This window comes from Mobula birostris, chromosome 2, assembly GCF_030028105.1.
Source record: "Mobula birostris isolate sMobBir1 chromosome 2, sMobBir1.hap1, whole genome shotgun sequence".
In the NCBI taxonomy this organism is placed as follows: domain Eukaryota; kingdom Metazoa; phylum Chordata; class Chondrichthyes; order Myliobatiformes; family Myliobatidae; genus Mobula; species Mobula birostris.
Window position 1 is genome coordinate 177704342 of NC_092371.1, and position 19241 is coordinate 177723582.

General features: G+C 43.1%; 1 protein-coding gene across 4 annotated transcripts in view; it reads right to left on the reverse strand.

Moving 5' to 3' along the window:
• myom2b (myomesin 2b) overlaps window positions 1-19241 on the reverse strand; it is a 147300-nt gene that overhangs the window by 72743 nt on the left and 55316 nt on the right. For all 4 annotated transcript variants that reach the window (XM_072251126.1, XM_072251129.1, XM_072251128.1 and 1 more), the window contains exons 10-14: window positions 13286-13447; window positions 11081-11222; window positions 9865-10064; window positions 7683-7736; window positions 4871-4998 (exon numbers count right to left, since the gene is read on the reverse strand). In XM_072251126.1, the coding sequence (XP_072107227.1) occupies window positions 4871-4998; window positions 7683-7736; window positions 9865-10064; window positions 11081-11222; window positions 13286-13447 (686 nt within the window). The remainder of the gene's footprint in view (window positions 1-4870; window positions 4999-7682; window positions 7737-9864; window positions 10065-11080; window positions 11223-13285; window positions 13448-19241) is intronic.

The window sequence follows — 19241 nt, forward strand, 5'->3', positions numbered from 1 at the left end:
TCAAAGGAGGAGGAGGTATCTCATTGAAACCTATCAAATATTGAAAAGCCTAGGTACAGTGAATGTGGAGAGGAAATTTCCTATAGTGGGGGGGGTCTACGACAAGAGGGCACAGTCTCAGAACAGGAGGATGTCCATTTAGAACAGAGATGAGGAGGAATTTCTTTTACCAGACGGTGGTGAATCAGTGGACATCATTGCCACAGATGGCTGTAGAAGACAAACCATTGGGTATATTTAAAGTGGAGGTTGATAGGTTTTTGATTAGTCAGGGTGTCAAAGGTTACAAGGAGAAGGAAGGAGAACAGGGTAGAGAGGGATAAAGGCTGATTTATACTTGTGCATACTAGCTTACGCCACAGCATATGCAAGTGGGCTACGCCGTTGTGAGCATTTATACTTGTGCGTTGGTGTGTCTGCGTTGCTCTGCAATTCACCGCCAAAACGCTAGTTGGCGGCAGGATTTCTATGCCATTGTGTTGAGGTTCTTCATGTTGAAACTCAACACAAAGAAACTCAAACCTCAAACAATGGCGACTGAAACTGAAGGAGGGTGAATTTTCTGTGCTTGTCTGTCCACTAAGAGACATGGACGAGGAAATGCATTTCAAATATTTTCGGATGTCAGCAGGTAGATTTGATGATTTGGTTCATTGTCTCCAGCCATTTATTTCACATCAGTGTATATACAGTATACTCAGAGACTAGCAGTCACCATTCGAGTTTTAGCTTCAGGTGGAAGTCAACAGGCTGTAGCAGCTAGCTACAAACTGGTGTCAAGCACAGGGTCCTCCATAATTTCAGAGGTCTGTAAGCATTGCAGCTAGAGTTCCTTCCCTGCCCTTCAATCGACCAATGGCAAACTATTGCAGCGTAGGAGGAAATGCGATGCTACCAAGTGGACCAATCACAGTTGTTGCGGTCTGCGTCACCGCGACTCGTAGTTACATTTTGGAAGAGGTGCGCGTTAGGCTACGGCGTAGGCTTCAGCGTAGATACTGCGTAGGGTTTGTGGCTACGCAGTACCTACGGCGTACATTTAACGCACAAGTATAGATCAGCCTTAATAAACCAGCCATGCTGGAGTAGTGGAACTGAGTCAATGGGCTGAATGGCCTAATTGTGATCCAATGGTCTTATTTTCATATATGAATTTTTATATATAATATATACACACACACACACACACACACAGTGCCTTGAAAAAGTATTCAGCTCCCACAACTATTTTTACACTTTACTGTCTCATTTTCTTAATCTGAAATATATTGAAGTAGGATATGTTGAGGTAACCTACAAAACATGTAGGTGAAATCAAAACATGTCATGTCAAATCAAAAGAAAAATTCCAAAACCTGTCAACAATCAGACTAAATCAAATGAAGACAAAAAAGCATTCAAGACAAGTCAGGAAAATGATAATAGAGAAGCACAAATCTGGGGAAGGGTTCAAGACAGTCTCAAAGGCTCCTCAGAGCTCAGTACAGTCCATCATGCAAAAGTGGAAAAAATATGAAACCACAGCCACACTGCCTAGATCACGGCACCCCTCCAAACTTAGTCACTGGAGAAGAATAGCACTCATAAGAGAATCTACTGTGACACCAACAGTCACTATGAGTGAGCTGCAGAAGTCCATGGCTGCAATTGGAGATGACGTTCATGGCTCCACAATGTCCAAGGCCTTGTACAAAAAGGGTATTTATGGAAAAGTGACTAGGAATAATCCCTTGCTTAAAAAAAAGCACATCCTTGCCCTTAAAGACTTTGCAAAGTATCACTTAGAAGATACTGTAAAGATGTGGAAGAAGGTCTTGTTGTTGAATGAATTAAAGAGGAATTTTCTGGCCTTAACACTAAGCAGCGGCATAAATTTAATGCTGCACACAACAGCCAAGTAACACCATGCCTACTGTAAAGTATTGTGGAGGTAGCATCATGCAATGGAGATGCTTTTCAACAGCAGGGACTGGGAATCTGGTCAGGATTAATCGTAAAATGAATGCTGCTAAATACTGGGAGATCCTGGATTAAAAACCAGCTAGCCTCTGCCAGAAAGCTTAAACTGGAGAGTAAGTTAATCTTTCAGCAGGACCATGACCCAAAGCGCACTGTCAGAGTAACCAGAGAGTGGCTTCAAATGAAGAAAACTGATATCCTTGAGTGGTTTAGTCAGAGTCCTCACCTTAACTTGATCGAACATCTCTGGCAAGACCTCAAGATTGCTGTCCACCACCGATCCCCAACTAACCTGGCACAGCTTGAGCAATTCAGTAAAGAGGAATGGGCAGATCTTGCTCCATCATGTTGTGCAAAGGTAATAGAGACTTATCTAAAAAGACCACTGGCTACAGTGGTGCTCGAAAGTTTGTGAGCCCTGTAGAATTTTCTCTATTTCTACATAAATATGATATAAAATGTGATCAAATTTTCACACAAGTCCAAAAACTAGATGAAGAGAACCCAATTAAATAAGTAACACAAAAATCATTATACTTGTTCATTTATTTATTGAGAAAAATGAAGAGTCCAGTGTTTTAATCAATGAGATGACAATGAGGTGTGAGTGTGGGAGGCCCTGCCCTATTTAAAGAACATAAACCTGGGTCTTCGCTATCAATGTCTGATCTTTACCACAGAGGTTTTTGGAAGTGTTCCATGCCTCGATCAAAGGAGATTTCACAGGACCTCAGAAAAAAAATTGTTGGTGCTCACCAGGCTGGAAAAGGATACAAACCCATTTCTAAAGGGTTTGGGCTCCACCAATCCACAGTCAGTAAGATGGTGTACAAATGGACGAAATCCTACACTATTGTTAATCTCCCCAGGAGCGGCTGACCATCAAAAATCACTCCAAGATCAAGATGTGTAATATTCCAGGAGGTCTCAAAGAACCCCAGGGTAACATCTAAGGATCTATAGACCTCTCTTGCATTGGCTGATCTCAGTGTTCATGAGTCTACCATCGGGCAAACACTGAACAACAATCAATGGTGTGCATCGCAGGATTGCAAGGAGGATGTCATTACTCTCCAAAAAAAAAACATTGCTGCCCATCTAAAGTTTGCTAAAGACCATGTGGATAACCCAGAAGGCTCTTGAAAGAATATTCATGGAAGAATATACGAGTCCAAAATAGAATGCTTTGGCTTAAGTGAGAACCATTATATTTGGCAAAAAGGAAACACTGCATTCCAGCACAAGAACCTCATCCCATCTGTGAAACATAGTGGTGGCAGTGTCATGGTTTGGGCCTGCTTTGCTGCCTCAGGATCAGGTCGGTTTGCATCATTGATGGAACTATTCATAATTGTACCAGTAAATTCTACAGGAAAATGTCAGGTTATCCATCCATGAACTGAAGCTCAAGAGAAAGTGGGCCATGCAGCAAGACAACAACCCTAAGCACACAAGTCAGAGCACCAAAGAATGGTTAAAGCAGAAGAAATTTCATGTTTTGGAATGGCCAAATCAAAGTCCTGACTTTATCCTATAGAGATGCTGAGGAAGGACTTGAACCAAGTAGTTCATGTGACGAAGCCCATCAACATCCCGGAGTTGAAGCAGTTTTATAAGAGGAATGGCCTAAAATTCCTCCAAGCCGATGTGAAGGACTGATCAACAGTTACCGGAAATGTTTGGTTGAAGTTATTGTGTACAAGCGGGTCATACCAGTTACTGAAAGCAAAGTTTTGTATACTTTTTCCAACAATTACATGTAACATTAGATCATTTTTGTGTTATTTGTTGAATTGGATTCTCTTTATCTAGTTTCCAGAATCAGAATCAGGTTTATTATCACCAGAATGTGACATGAAATTTGTAATTGCATGAAATCTGATCACATTTTAGGTTATATTTATATAGAAATAGAGAAAATTCGACATGATTCACAAACTTTCTAGCATCACTGTAAGTGCTCAGCAAAGAGAGATGAATACTTCTGAAATGCAGACATTTCAGTTTTTAAATTTGTTGTTTTTCACGCTTTACAATTTTCCCTGTTTTATGCACTCTACTGTGAAAAGGGAGCATATGATTCACAAGTAAAAAAATCTCGGTTGAATTGATCAAAATCCCTGATGTAATACTCATCTATATGAACAAAGAGTTGGGGGCTGAATTCTTTTTCAAAGCTCTGTATTCCCCCACACATTCATATCAACTCTCCCAGATTCTTCTGCACACTAGGGGCAATTCCCAGTGTCCATTTAACCTCCCAATCTGCATATTTTTGGGATGTAGAGGTAAAGCGGAGCACCCAGGGGTAAGAACGTGCAAGCTCCACACAGCGGTGGAGGTTGGTATTGAACATGGGTCACCGGCACTGTGAGGCATTAGCTCCACCCACTATGTCACTGTGCTACGATATTGTGTTTCATAACATGGACATTTTGTTTAACTTTACCTGACCTGTTGAAGCTAGAGTCCTCCAAAAGGTGCAAGGGTTGGGAGAGGATTGGGGAGGTGGGTTAAGCTAAATAATCACCAGTTCAGAACCATTAATTGGGGCTGTGTGTCACTGCCACATCACCACAGCTGCACTGTGGGTTGTTTCAACAGAGTATTGCCCCTGGTGGTGCTAACCCTTTGTCTTACATTCTGGACTGTAGCCATGGTGATGCTTACCCTTTGCAAAAACTGTGGCCTATTTTCCTCAATCTTGAGAACAGCACAAAATGGGTCATTTGACAAAGCCAGAACATTGCAGCCCCTTTGAACCAAACCTCACCCTTTCTTAAGTGAACCCATCAGCATCTTAAGATGAAGTTATAGGTTGAAGACTCAAAACTTATTCGTAAATTGCAAAATTAAGGCGGCAACAAAATTAAATTGTCACAACAATATCCCAGGAGTACACATGCAATACCTTCTCAACGTAGTACTTCAGTGGATTCCTGCCCCGTGGATCCGGGGGTTCCCAGCTGAGTACGATGTAATTCTTGCTGGTCTCAGCTGCGTGCACATTTGTGGGTGGGCCAGTGATCTTCACATCGCCTGTTCGGGGTGGAAGAAGATCACTGTTCCTAATGTTCGCATGGCTAAAGGTCTCATAGCAAATACATGCTTGTAGATTAAAGCACCAATTTCAAAAAAAAATATTGCTGTGCCAGTGCAAGTAGACTAAAGAGAAAGATCACATTTGGTTGGAAATACCTGCACGATAGAGGATAAAGGTGAACCTTCCTGATCTTTGGATGGATCCTCAACTTGAAACATTAACTCTGTTTCTCTTCTCGTAGATGCTGCTTGACTGGATCCAACATTTTCTGTCTTAGTCCAAGATTATCTATCATTCAACATCGGGGACCAAAAGGCCTGTACTGTGCTGTAATGTTCTATATGCTATTCCAGTGTGACTACAGTGAACCTGCACCTCTTCTACATTTCTGTGGAACTGGCTGGGAAAAGACGCTCTAAGAGTTCAGATCAGAAGGAAGACAAGTGATTCACATTTCAATCATGAAAGGGTGTTTAGATATTGACTATAAGTCCTCATAAGAATTATTTGGGATGCAGTTGGATGGGCTGGTCATTCAGATCACGACCCAGTGAATTGGAAGCTGGTCTGAGATTCACAGGCCAATCTGTGACTAAATTCCACCACTGGAGACCCAGTAAGGTAAGTTAACCCTTTATTTTCTATAATAGTCTGGGTTGACATTGTACAATTAATTCCAGCAGTCTATCTGGATTAATCACATCTTCCATAAATTCAGCACCTCATGGAAGCCAGTTTCCCCTCCATGGACACTATCTACACTTCTCACTGCCTGTAAAGCAGCCAACATAGTCAAAGACCCCACCCACCCCGATCATTCCCTCTTACCCTCTCTCTCTTCAGGCCAAAGATACAAAAGCCTTGAGAATTGTGTACCACCAGGCTCAAGGACAGTTCCTACTGGACATCGCATCTCACAATCTACCTTGCACCTTATTGTCTCCCTGCACTGCACCTTCTCTGTAAATGTAATTTTGCATTGCTACTGCTTTTCCTTGTTCTACCTCAATGCACTGTTGTAATGAAACAATCTGCATGGTCAACATGCAAAACAAAGTTTTCCAATGCACCTCGATACATGTGACAATAACAAACAAATTGCCAATTATCTCTATATGAGTCAGAGTCCTGGACCACGTTTTGCTGGGTTATTCCAGCCACCCTGCATGCAACCACCTCTACTGGTCAGTGTAAGTGCTGATAAATCTGAGAATGAATAATGGAGGGCTATGTAGGAGATTTATCTTAGAGCAGGTTAAAAGATTGGCACACCATTGTAGGCCAAAGGGCCTTTTCTGTGCTGTAATGTTCTATGTCTAGGTTCTATGTTCCAAATTGGTCAAGTTCTGGCAACCATTCCAGCCCAGTCTCAGAGCAGGAGCTTGGCAACACTGCCACCTGGGAATTGTCTCCTGTGCCAAGTCTTGGTTTAACATGGGCACTTGGATGGGGACTGTGGGCCTGAATGGAAGAATTGACATCTGCCTTGTACCTTTTAAAATTATTTTTTGATAGTGTTCAAAGTCTTTGAAGTGATTCCGGTTTCTTATGTATTTTTAAGAAATCTTTATAAATAGAGGAGGATATAGAGGAGGAAGCAGCATTGGAGAGTCAGGGAGCACACGGTTGAGGGAGGACATCCCAGAAGGCTCTTCAAACAAGGCCATACGGGTAGAGGTCAGGAACAAGAGGGATTTTGTCACAGTTTACAGGAGTAGAAAAATATTTTACATTTAAAATAAAAGTATTTATGCTTCAGAAACATTGAACAACAATCACAGCTGTGACAGAAGCTGTGCTTGGTCGTGTGGATTTGCCATATGCCTGAGTTTTGCAAAAGAGTTTTAGAGGCAGGGATTGCTTGGCCCAGGGATATAGTATCATCCCATCACTATGTTTAAATTGGGCAAAGAGGTGACCTCTGGAATACAGCATCGTGAAATGTCGGGTTATGCACATTAGTATAAAGAAAATTATGTGGACTCCTCATTAAACAGGGAAAAAAAATTCAGAAATCAGAGGAGCAAAGGGACTTGGGAGTCCTCATGCAGGATTCCCTAAATGCTAACTTGCGGGTAGAGTCAGTGGTAAGGAAGGCAAATACAATGCCTGCATTTGTTTCGAGGGGACTGGAGAGTGATAGGTTTTTGATTGATAAGCTGGTTAACAGTCACAGGACAGTGGGAGAATGGGGATGAAAAAGAATCAGCAATGATTCAATGCCAGAGCAGACTCAGTGGGCTCAAGGGCCTAATTATGCACCATATATTTTATAGCCCTGCCATGAAACCCACATGGTGCCAGGGAGAACGTGCAAGCTCCATGCAGAGAGTGCTGGAGATCGAGTTCAAACCCACAACCTTTGAGCTGCTCTCCTGCTCCATTCCTGTCACTGAAACTAAGTTCAAGCCAACTGCTCATTTTCTAACTTTCAGACCGTTTCTTTCTAAGCTGAAGATTGACCTTAGACTAATCTCTACATTATACACTTACACGCTGCCACAATCCATCGCAATGCATTCTGATCCACTTCAACTTGGCAGGCAAAAGGTTAATCCTCAAAATGAGTGGCAGATATGAATTTCATACATTTGTTAGTCACACAATACTTTTTGCAATATCCATGTTTTTAATAACCAGAGCTAAGATGCACAAAGGAAAAATTTGAAATTGAACCTACCTTCCAGATCATCCTGGGAAATCACGATCTGTCTACTTGCATCAAAGTGGATGGCTAAGAAAGAAAACAACAACGTAAGAAGAGTGCTCAGCAAGGGATATGAACAAAAATGATCAAAAACCTTTGCAAGAGACATTTCATAATGTGGCTTACATTGTAATTACATGCTGATATTTATGTACTTAGAATCAGAATCAGACAAAATATCATTGGCATATGTCATGAAACTTGTTCTGCGGCAGCAGTACATTGCAATGTATAATAATAGAGACTATGAATTAAAAAAGCATATATAACAAAACTAAATTGAATAAGTAGTGCAAAAAGGGAGCAATAAAAATTGAGGTAGTGTTCATGGGTTCATTGCCCATTCTGAAATCTGATGGCTGAGGGGAAGTAGTTGAGGGGTACTTTTCATTCCATATCTGTATTTTAACCTTATTTATTTATAATTCTTCATTCTGTATAATTGTGAAGGTTGTTGCACGTCACGCCCTAACCAACACACCACAGCAGTTTCCAAACACCGTACATGTAAATGTACGTGGCAAATAAAGTTGGTCCTTGAAAAAATTAAAGATCTAAACAAAATGGCAACTATTTCTTCTTTTAACAACTCTCTAATCCACCATCTGCTCCCTCTCTTATTGCTCTCTCCCATCCCACCACGGGAGATGTGTTTCTCCTCTTGCCGGTTCCCACCATCCAGGGATACAAGCAGTCCCTGCAGGTGAGGCAGTTGCTCTACTGATCTAGTGCACTGCATCCTCTGCTTGGGATGCAATCTCCTCCACGCCAGAGGAACTAAATGCCCATTAGCAGACCGCTTTCCCCTCTCCCCAACACCCCTGGACTCTAACCTTCCAGTGCCAGCACTTTTACCACCCTCACTGACTCTTCTACCTATCTCAATCCGATGCTCAAAGAACGTCAATTTATTTACCACCTAGACACTTTGCACCTGGTCACCTCATCACCTTCTCCTGGGCATGTTATACCTGGGCTCATAGGCACCTGATCTCCCACCTGGTCACCTCATCTCCTTCTCCTGAGCATGTTATACTTGGGCTTATGGGCACCTGATCTCCCACCTGGTCACCTCATCTCCTTCTCCTGGGCATGTTACACCTGGGCTCATGGGCACCTGATCTCCCACCTGGTCACCTCATCTCCTTCTCCTGGGCATGTTACACCTGGGCTTATGGGCACCTGATCTCCCACCTGGGCACCTCATCTCCTCATGAGGTGGTACCATGGTAGTGGTTAACGCAATGCTATTATACCTCTTTATATCGGAGTTCAGAGTTCAATTCTGATGCAGTCTGTAAGGAGTTTGTGTATCCTCCTGGACACTGCATGTGTTTCCTTACAGTGCTCCAGTTCCTTCCACGTTTCAAAGATGTACCAGTTGGTAGATTAACTGTCCTGTGGTTAGGCTAGTGTTAAATAGGTGGGTTACTCTGCGGTGCGGTTCAGTGGGCTGGAAGGGCCTGTTCTGTGCTGTATCTCTAAATAAATAAATACACCCCCCCACCACCACCAACCACACCCCTGGCATCTTCCCTCCCACCTCGGCACATTGCAGCGCAGTGTTATAGAGCCACAGAGAACAGACCCTTCGGCCCAACTCATCCATGTTACCAGGATATCCATGTGAGCTCAACCCATCTTCCTAACATTGTTCTATATCCCCTTTGAACCTCTCCAGTCTGTGTACCAGTCCAACATTGGATCTGTATCCACCTCAACCAGCTCCCTTGACAGCTTATTCCATATACCGAATCTGGATGAAAATTTTTCCCCTCACATCCCTTTAAATCTTTCCATTTTCACCCTAAACCTGTGCCCTCTAGTTTCCCACTCTCCCACCCTGGGGAAGAGACCATGTGCATTTTCCCTATCCCTGCCCCTCATGGTTTAAAAAATCTTAATAAGGTCACCCCTCAGTCTCCTGCACTCCAGTGAGAAAACTCCCAGCCGGCCCCAGTCTGCTTATAGCTCATTGCGCTCTGGGTTGTCTTTGACACAGCGGATAAATTCAGAAACTGCTCTGAGCGTCGAGCTTGCCCACTGGCTGCGTCGACAGTGCGGTGGGACTGGGATTGGTGTGATTTAGCACGTATGTCCAGTGTTCCGTCACCTGTACTGGGGGATGTTAATTTGTAAATGGAAAAGTACTCACTCTGAAGCCTCGCAAAGTCAGCAGGGTCAAAAGCTGTCACAGCATCCGTGACTCTGGAAGGCTTGCTGATTCCACTCTTATTGACGGCTCGTACACGGAAGATGTAGGACCGGCCTTCAAGCAAGCCAGTCACAGGGTACTTGCAGGTTTTAACCGGAGCATCATTACATTGGACCCAGTTGTCTGTCCCAACTTCACACCTGCAGAAACAGTGAGAAAGTATTGACACTTGTACCACTGACATGGACACCACAACTTCACCCAACGTAGACCTCAAGTGCAGAGTCATGTTCTACTCTGACATCAAAATTTGGTTATGGCCAGAATACAAATGAGCTCAAACACCATACACAAAATGCTGGAGAACTCAGCAGGTCAGGCAGTATTGAAGGAGGGAGATGACCATTTGACATTCTGACTTGAGATCCTTCTTTTAGACCTGATGAGTTCAACCAAAAAAGTTGGCTGTTTATTTCTCTCCATAGATGCTACCCCACCTGCTGAGTTCCTCCAGCATTTTATGTATGTTGATCAAATTTTCCATTATCTGCAGAATCTCATGCATCCACAAATGAGCTCACCCAGCTCATCCCAATTTCCAGCATTTGGATCATATCCCTCCTTGCCTCACCCCTACATGTACCTATCCAAGTTCTTCTTAAATGATACTAATGTACCTTCCTCAACCACTTCCTCTGGCAGCTCGTTCCATTAACTCATCTCCCTGTGACTGATAAAGTTGCCCCTCAGGTCCCTTTTAACTCTTTCCCCCTCTCACCCTAACCTGTGTCTCCTCATTTTGAACTCCCCTGCTTTGGGGAAAAGGCTGTAACATCCACCTCATCTCTCCCTCTCATAATTTCAAACACTTCTACGAGGTCGCCCCTCATCCTCGAATGTTCTAAGGAATAAAGACCTAGCCCGCCAACCTCTCCCTATACGTTAGATTCTCTAGATTGTAAATCTTTTCTTTATTCCTTTCAGTCTAACCATGTCTTTCTTATAACAAGATAATAAAAACTGTACACAGTACACCAAGTGCAGCCTCACCAATGACTTACATGTCTGCAACATAAGGTCCCAACTCCTGTGCTCAGTACCCTGACTGATGCTGTTTTTGGTAGATGCTCACCAAATGATTACACAGTGAGCTCCTTTAAACTGATGGCATGAACATCACCCCCTCCTCCCTTACTTCTCTGCTACAAGTTCATACCTATCGACAAAATATCCAATCACAGGGCTCTCATGGGTGACGTTCGGTGGTTTCCAGGTGAGGATGACGTAGTCCTTATTGGCATCGTAGTACATGACATCCATAGGTGCTCCTGGGGCTCCAGCCACTGGGGCGGCGGCATCTACGGAGACAAAAACAAGGGGGTAACATTTCTGTCAGCCTGCACTCTCTGTCCAGTGAGGCACTCATAGCTGGCTTAACTATAGTCAAAACTCTTCCACAAACAGGTTTGGGGAATATATTCAGGCAACCTGTATTACAGCACAATCTGCAGTGGAGGGCTGGGATATGTAGTTGGCATGGGAAGAGATTTAACAGGATGTGACCTGGACTAGAGAGCATGTCTTATGAGGATAAGTTGAGTGAGCTTGGGCTTTTCTCTTTGGAGTGATGGAGGATGATAGCTGACTTGATAGAGGTGTACAAGATAATAAGAGGCATAGATAGAGTGGATTGCCAGAGACTTTTTCCCCAAACTGGAAGTGGCTAATACCAAGGCACTTAACCTTAAGGTGACTGGACGAATGCATAGGGGGATGTCAGAGATAATTTTTTTTTTTTTACACAGAAAGATAAGTGTGTGGAATGCCCTGCCAGGACTGATAGCAGAGGCAGATCCATTAGGCACATTTAAGAGACTTTTAGATGGGCACCTAGATGAAGGAAAAATGGAGGGCTATGTGGAAGTGAAGGGTTAGATTGATCTTAAAGTAGGTTAAAAGGTCAGCACAACATCATGAACCAAATGGCCTGTACTGTGCTGTACTGTTCTATGCTTAGAAACTGTTTTCTAAAAATGTGTTTCTTTCTGCTGATCATGTCTGTATCTTATCGTGTACAGACTGTGGAGTAATATGACTGAACTTTACCAATGACCTCAGTGGCAATGGAGTGCCCTCATCTCCCACAGATGAGACCTTCGAATTGGAATAAGCCAATGAGTTTCTTCATCTGTGTCCTACTGACATTTGGAAAGAAGACTGAAGGACATGGATGACAGAAAACCGGAGGGATGGGGATGACAGAAAACTGGAGGGACCTGGATGACAGGAAACCGGAGGGACAGGGATGACAGGAAACCAGATGGACATGGATGCCAGGAAACCAGAGGGACGTAGATGACAGAAAACCGGAGGGACCTGGATGACAGAAAACCGGAGGGACCTGGATGACAGAAAACCGGGGGGACCTGGATGACAGAAAACCGGGGGGACGGGGATGACAGAAAACCTGGGGGACGGGGATGACAGAAAACTGGGGGGGGGGGGATGACAGAAAACCGGAGGGACGGGGATGACAGAAAACCGGGGGGACCTGGATGACAGAAAACCGGAGGGACGGGGATGACAGAAAACCGGAGGGACGGGGATGACAGAAAACCAGACGGACATGGATGCCAGGAAATCGGAGGGATGTGGAAGACAGAAAACCAGAGGGACCTGAATGACAGAAAAGCAAAAGGATGTGGAAGACAGAAAACCAGAGGGACCTGGATGACAGGAAACCGGAGGGACGTGGATGACAGAAAACCGGAAGGACGTGGATGACAGAAAACCGGAGGGACCTGGATGACAGAAAACTGGAGGGACCTGGATGACAGAAAACCGGAGGGACCTGGATGACAGAAAATCGGAGGGACCTGGATGACAGAAAACCGGAGGGATGTGGATGACAGAAAACCGAAGGGACAGAAAACTGGAGGGACGGGGATGACAGAAAACTGGAGGGCTATATTGGAGGGTAAGGTTATTTATTTTATTTTATTTAGAGATACAACGCAGAACAGTCCATTCTGGCCCAACAAGCCTCGTCGCCCAGTAACCCACCGGATTTAACCCCCTAAGAACAGGACAATTTACAATGACCAATTAACCTAACGGGTGTGATTTTTGGACCGTAGGAGGATGCTGGAGCACCCAGAGGAAAGCCACATGCACACGGGAAGGAGCATACAAACTTGCTTAGAGAGGACACCGGAATTGAATTCTGAACTCCACCATCCGAAGCTGTAATAGCATTTCACTAAGTGATTGCTACCCTGGCATAGACAGATCTTAGAGTGGTTTGAAGTGTCAGCCCAACATCATGGGTTGAAGGGCCTGTACTATTCTATATACAATTATTCTATAGCTACCTGTAAGGGGCTGGGGATGTATTCATCACAAGCAAGGTCGGATTTCTTACCTCTCACAAACAAGTAGGCACTGTGCTGGGAAATGCCTCCCCTGGTAATCAGGCGTAAGGTGTACAGGCCCTCATCATCTTTATTCAGGTGAGGCAGGGTGAGGATGGCAGTGCCTTCTGCATACTGCATCGAGGCCCACTTCGACTTCTTTATCTCAACATCTACAAAGGTCAAAGGATCAAAGGGAGAAGAAATGTAAGACAGCATGGTCAATCAAAACCAACCCTTACCAAATAAGTCTGAAACTCAGGACTGTAGGTCAATTACTCATCAGAGAAACCACTGGAACTTTCACTTCCATGGAAGTGGAAACTAGGTCGTTTCTAGAATAGTTCAGTGCCACTCAGCACACTGCACAAACACCCAATTATAATACAGTCAATGAGATAAAACATTCCTAACTCTCTTTATCAAAGCTGGCATGAGTAAACGTGGTCTTTATTTGGACATTAGTATGCCCAAGTTTCAAGACTTAGTGGTCAGGATTTCAACCATCTGCCATCAAGACCCGATCCTAAATATATTTATCAACTTTTATAATAAACCCAAAACAACAGATACCTTGTCTATGAGTACAATTTGTCAACAGAAACTTGTATGTTAAATAAATGCTACTTAAATTCAAAACCAGTGTCCAGCAGTTCAGCATCTTGTCAGTAGATGTCAGTAATAGTCACGGACAGTGTGTAGGTAGAAGTAGTGGCTATTAAAGTTAAGTTCAGGTCTATTGTCATGGGCACACATACACGGGTAAATGCCATGAAAGTGAGCTTTTAAAAGATGCTCTCTGTGAGTATCAAGGACTGGAGGCAGCCTATCCTGGGGCTGGAGGACTGTGTGTGTGAGAGGTGAGTGGCTGGGAGGCTGAAAAGGGGGTTTCTTTTGCTGTTGTTGTTTTGCTGCTTGTATTGTTCTGCTGAACATTGTGGGCATGCTATATTGGTGCTGGAATGTGTGGCGACTGTCCCTGGTGCATCCTTAGGTTGTGTTGGTTATTAATGCAAATGACACCTTGCGCTGCATGTTTCAATGTACATGTTTGTTGGAATTGATTTTTTTTTAAATTTTATTAGTTAATGTAAGACTAAAATCATAGTTTTACTCATGTCAGTAAAAAGAAAACATAATTTGTATTTTTAACAATTGAATTTTTAACAATCTCATATTTTTCATAGTGTGTGGTGGTCCCTGCTTACTGGAAGAAGGTGGTATAGCAATTATATACACCTTTTTCATTGGCTGTTAGCACATTATATACATATAAAAAATGTTTTAATTATATAACATTTCGATTGGATTCTGTTATCTCAGGAATCTCCTGTTATCTTGATTATAAAGCTGATAGATTTATCAAAGATGTCATCTTTTTATTGAATCTCTTTAATCTCTGCTTTGCTTCTCTGCTCCTCACTTCATTTCAAATGCTCTGTATCTTTGTTTAAACTTTACAATAAACGATTGCAGATAATCAATTAATCAAAGTTTCTCACTCTTTCCTGAACTCCTAAAAGAACCCGGGGATTGAAAATTACTGGGATCTGACAATGTGATAACTAAACCATAGAACCATAGAAGCTACAGCACAGAAACAGGCCCTTTGGCCCTTCTTGGCTGTGCCGAACCATTTTCTGCCTAGTCCCACTGACCTGCACACGGACCATATCCCTCCATACACCTCCCATCCATGTATCTGTCCAATTTATTCTTAAATGTTAAAAAAGAACCCGCATTTACCACCTCGTCTGGCAGCTCATTCCATACTCCCACCACTCTCTGTGTGAAGAAGCCCCCGCTAATGTTCCCTTTAAACTTTTCCCCCCCTCACCCTTAACCCATGTTCTCTGGTTTTTTTCTCCCCTTGCCTCAGTGGAAAAAGCCTGCTTGCATTCACTCTATCTATACCCACCATAATTTTATATACCTCTATCAAATCTCCCCTCATTCTTCTACGCTCCAGGGAATAAAGTCCTAACCTATTCAACCTTTCTCTGTAACTGAGTTTCTCAAGTCCCAGCAACATCCTTGTAAACCTTCTCTGCACTCTTTCAACCTTATTTATATCCGTCCTGTAATTTGGTGACCAAAACTGAACACAATACTCCAGATTCGGCCTCACCAATGCCTTATACAACCTCATCATAACATTCCAGCTCTTATACTCAATACTACGATTAATAAAGGCCAATGTACCAAAAGCTCTCTTTACGACCCTATCTACCTGTGACGACACTTTTAGGGAATTTTGTATCTGTATTCCTAGATCCCTCTGTTCCACTGCACTCTTCAGTGCCTTACCATTAACCCTGTATGTTCTATGTTGGTTTGTCCTTCCAACGTGCAATACCTCACACTTGTCAGTATTAAACTCCATCTGCCATTTTTCAGCCCATTTTTCCAGCTGGTCCAAGTCCCTCTGCAGGCTCTGAAAACCTTCCTCACTGTCTACTACACCTCCAATCTTTGTATCATCAGCAAACTTGCTGATCCAATTTACCACATTATCATCCAGATCATTGATATAGATGACAAATAACAATGGACCCAGCACTGATCCCTGTGGCACACCACTAGTCACAGGCCTCCACTCAGAGAAGCAATTTTCTACCACCACTCTCTGGCTTCTTCCATCGAGCCAATGTCCAATCCAATTTACCACCTCTCCATGTATACCTAGCGACTGAATTTTCCTAACTAACCACCCATGCGGGACCTTGTCAAAGGCCTTACTGAAGTCCATGCAGACAATATCCACTGCCTTCCCTTCATCCACTTTCCTGGTAACCTCCTCGAAAAACTCCAATAGATTGATCTACCAAGCACAAAGCCATGTTGACTCTCCCTAATAAGCCCCTGTCTATCCAAATGCTTGTAGATTCTGTCTCTTAGTACTCCCTCCAATAACTTACCTACTACTGACGTTAAACTCACCGGCCTATAATTTCCCGGATTACTTTTTGATCCTTTTTTAAACAACGGAACAACATGAGCCACTCTCCAATCCTCCGGCACTTCACCCGTAGACAGCGACATTTTAAATATTTCTGCCAGGGCCCCCGCAATTTCAACACTAGTCTCCTACAAGGTCCGAGGGAACACCCTGTCAGGTCCCAGGGATTTATCCACTTTAATTTTCCTCAAGACAGCAAGCACCTCCTCCTTTTCAATCTGTACAGTTGCCATGGTCTCACTACTTGATTCCCTCAATTCCATAGATTTCATGCCAGCTTCCTTAGTAAATACAGACGCAAAAAACCTATTTAAGATCTCCCCCATTTCCTTTGGTTCTGCACAAAGCTGACCACTCTGATCTTCAAGAGGACCAATTTTATCCCTTACAATCCTTTTGCTCTTAATATACTTGTAAAAGCTCTTTGGATTATCCTAAACTTGAATCTGAACTGGAAATCACTGACTGCCAGGGTTTCTGTGCTACAGTTTGAGTTTGAACAGATCTACCCAGATAGAATTTGCTTCCCCAGGCTGTGACCCTGTCTGAGAAGAATGCTTTCTTCCTAAAGTGAGAACTGCAGGTTTTGACAGTAAATCATATTGCTTGTGGATACACATGAGAATGATATAAAAATCAAATGTTGTTTAGCACTACACTTCTCAGGAAAACCTGCAAGAGGTTCACACGCTTCGGTGTTCAAAGTTTCAGTGTTGGGGCAGTGTTGGTGGTTCAGTTTGGAAGACGAGGGGATTCATCGAGTCACACAGTATGAACACAGGCCCTTTGGCCCAAATGGTCTATACTGTCCAAAATTCCCATCTAATCTAGTCTCATTTTCCTGTGTTGGGCCCACATCCCTTTAAACCTTTCCTATCCATCTTCCTGTCCAAGTGTCTTTTAAATGTTGTTAATGTACCTGCCTGAACCACTTCTTCCGTTCCATATACTCACCACCCTCTGGGTGAAGAAGATACTCCTCAGGTAACCTTAAATTTTTCTCCTCTCATTTTAAAACCTGTACCCTCTCGTTCTTGATTCCACAACCCTGGGAATAAGACTGTCCATGCTCAGCCCCTCATGATTTAATCCATCTCTATAAGGTCACCCCTGTCTCCAGTGTTCCAAGGAATAAACTTCTAGCCTGTCCATCCTCTCCAGAGAACTCAGATCCTTGAGTACCAACAACATTCTTGCAACTCTTCTTTGCACCCTCTCTAGCTTGACAATGTTTTTCCTATAACAGGATGACCCAAACTGTGCATAGTATTCCAAGCATCGCCTCAACAATGCCTTATACAATGACAACATAACTCTTGTACTCAATGCCCACACTGATAAGGGCAGGGTAGATGACACTGTCTACCTGTGACACCACTTTCAGTGAACCGTGCGCCTGTACTTCTAGGTTTTCCTGTTCCACAATGCTCTCTGGGGCCCTACTCCTCACTTTGAATGTCCTACCCTGATAAAACTTCTCAAAATGCAACACCTCATCCTTTCCAAATCGAAAACCGTTTGCCATTCCTTGACCCCCTTACCCAGCTGACTGAAATCCCTGTGTAATTTTTGATCATCTTCTTCACTGTTTTAGTGTCATCTGCAAATTTACCAACCATACCTTGTACATTCTCGTCGGATTAGTTGATGCAGATGATGAATCTTCTGGCCATTATAAGGAGAGTCGTTCAGGACAAAAGAAAAGACCATGTGTTTAACATGCTGCAGCTGGACAATTGTGTTCATTAGTGGCATCAGGATTCAGCAAGGCTTTGGATGTGATTTGGAAATTATTTACAGCAATAGTCCCAGGGTTGTGGGACAGACCCAAAGAGTGAGGTTCTTATCTTTGGAATGGAGAATATGGAACATAGAATAGTACAGCATGGGAACAGGCCCTTCGGCCCACAAGGTTGTGCCAGACAATTAAATTAGTATTCAAATAGACAACTAACCTAATCCTTCTGCCTACACACTGTCGATATACATCCATTTTGCTCACATTTATGTGCCTATCTAAATGTCTCTTAAAATTCCCTAATGTATCTGCCTCTAACACCATTCTAGGCAGCACATTCCAGGCACACACCACTCTCTGTGTAAAAAAAAACTTGCCTCTCCCATCACCCTTGAAACTACCTCAACTCACTTTAAATGCATGCCAACTGGTATTAAATATTTCAACCCTGAGAAAAAGATATTGTCTATCTACTCTATCTATGCCTCCTGATTTTATAAGCCTCTATCAGATCTCCCATCAGCCTCCACCACTCCAAAGAAAACAAGTCAAGTTAGTTAGTCCAACCTCTTGTTATAGAATGTGCTCTCCAATCCAGGCAACATCCTGGTAAACCTCTTCTGTACCCTTTCCAAAGCTTTGACATCCTTCCTACCAAGGGGCATCCAGAATTGTATGCAATATTCCAGATGTGGCCAAACTAGAGTTTTATAATGATTTTGATGGAAATATTTGAAGAGAAAATCCCAGAGGGCCACAGGGAAAGGGTCAGGGAGTGACAACTGGATTGTTCTCACTGAAGCAAAGATAGAAGAGACTGCAGATGCTGGGATCAGGAGCCAAACACAACATGCGGGAGGTTAACGATAGAGACCCTAGCATTAAGGGGGTTAAGGTTAAAGTGTGGCGTTCAGAATCAGGTTTAATATCACTGACATATGTCATGAAATTTGATGCTTTGTGACAGCACTACAGTGCAATACATACAGATGCTATAATTTACAATAAGAAATATTGTAAATTATTTTTACGATATTAAATTTTAAATTAAATAAGTGGTGCAAGAAGAGATTATAAATAGTGAGGCAGTGTTCATGGGTCAGTTATCTGTCCACTCAGAAATCTGATGGTGGAGGGGTAGGAACTGTCCCTGAAACACTGAGAGTACGTGCTCGATAGTAGCAATGAGAAGAGGGCATGTCCTAGGTGATGGGTGTCCTTAACGATGGATACTGCCTGCTCTTAGACAGGCACATGAACGTGCAGGAAA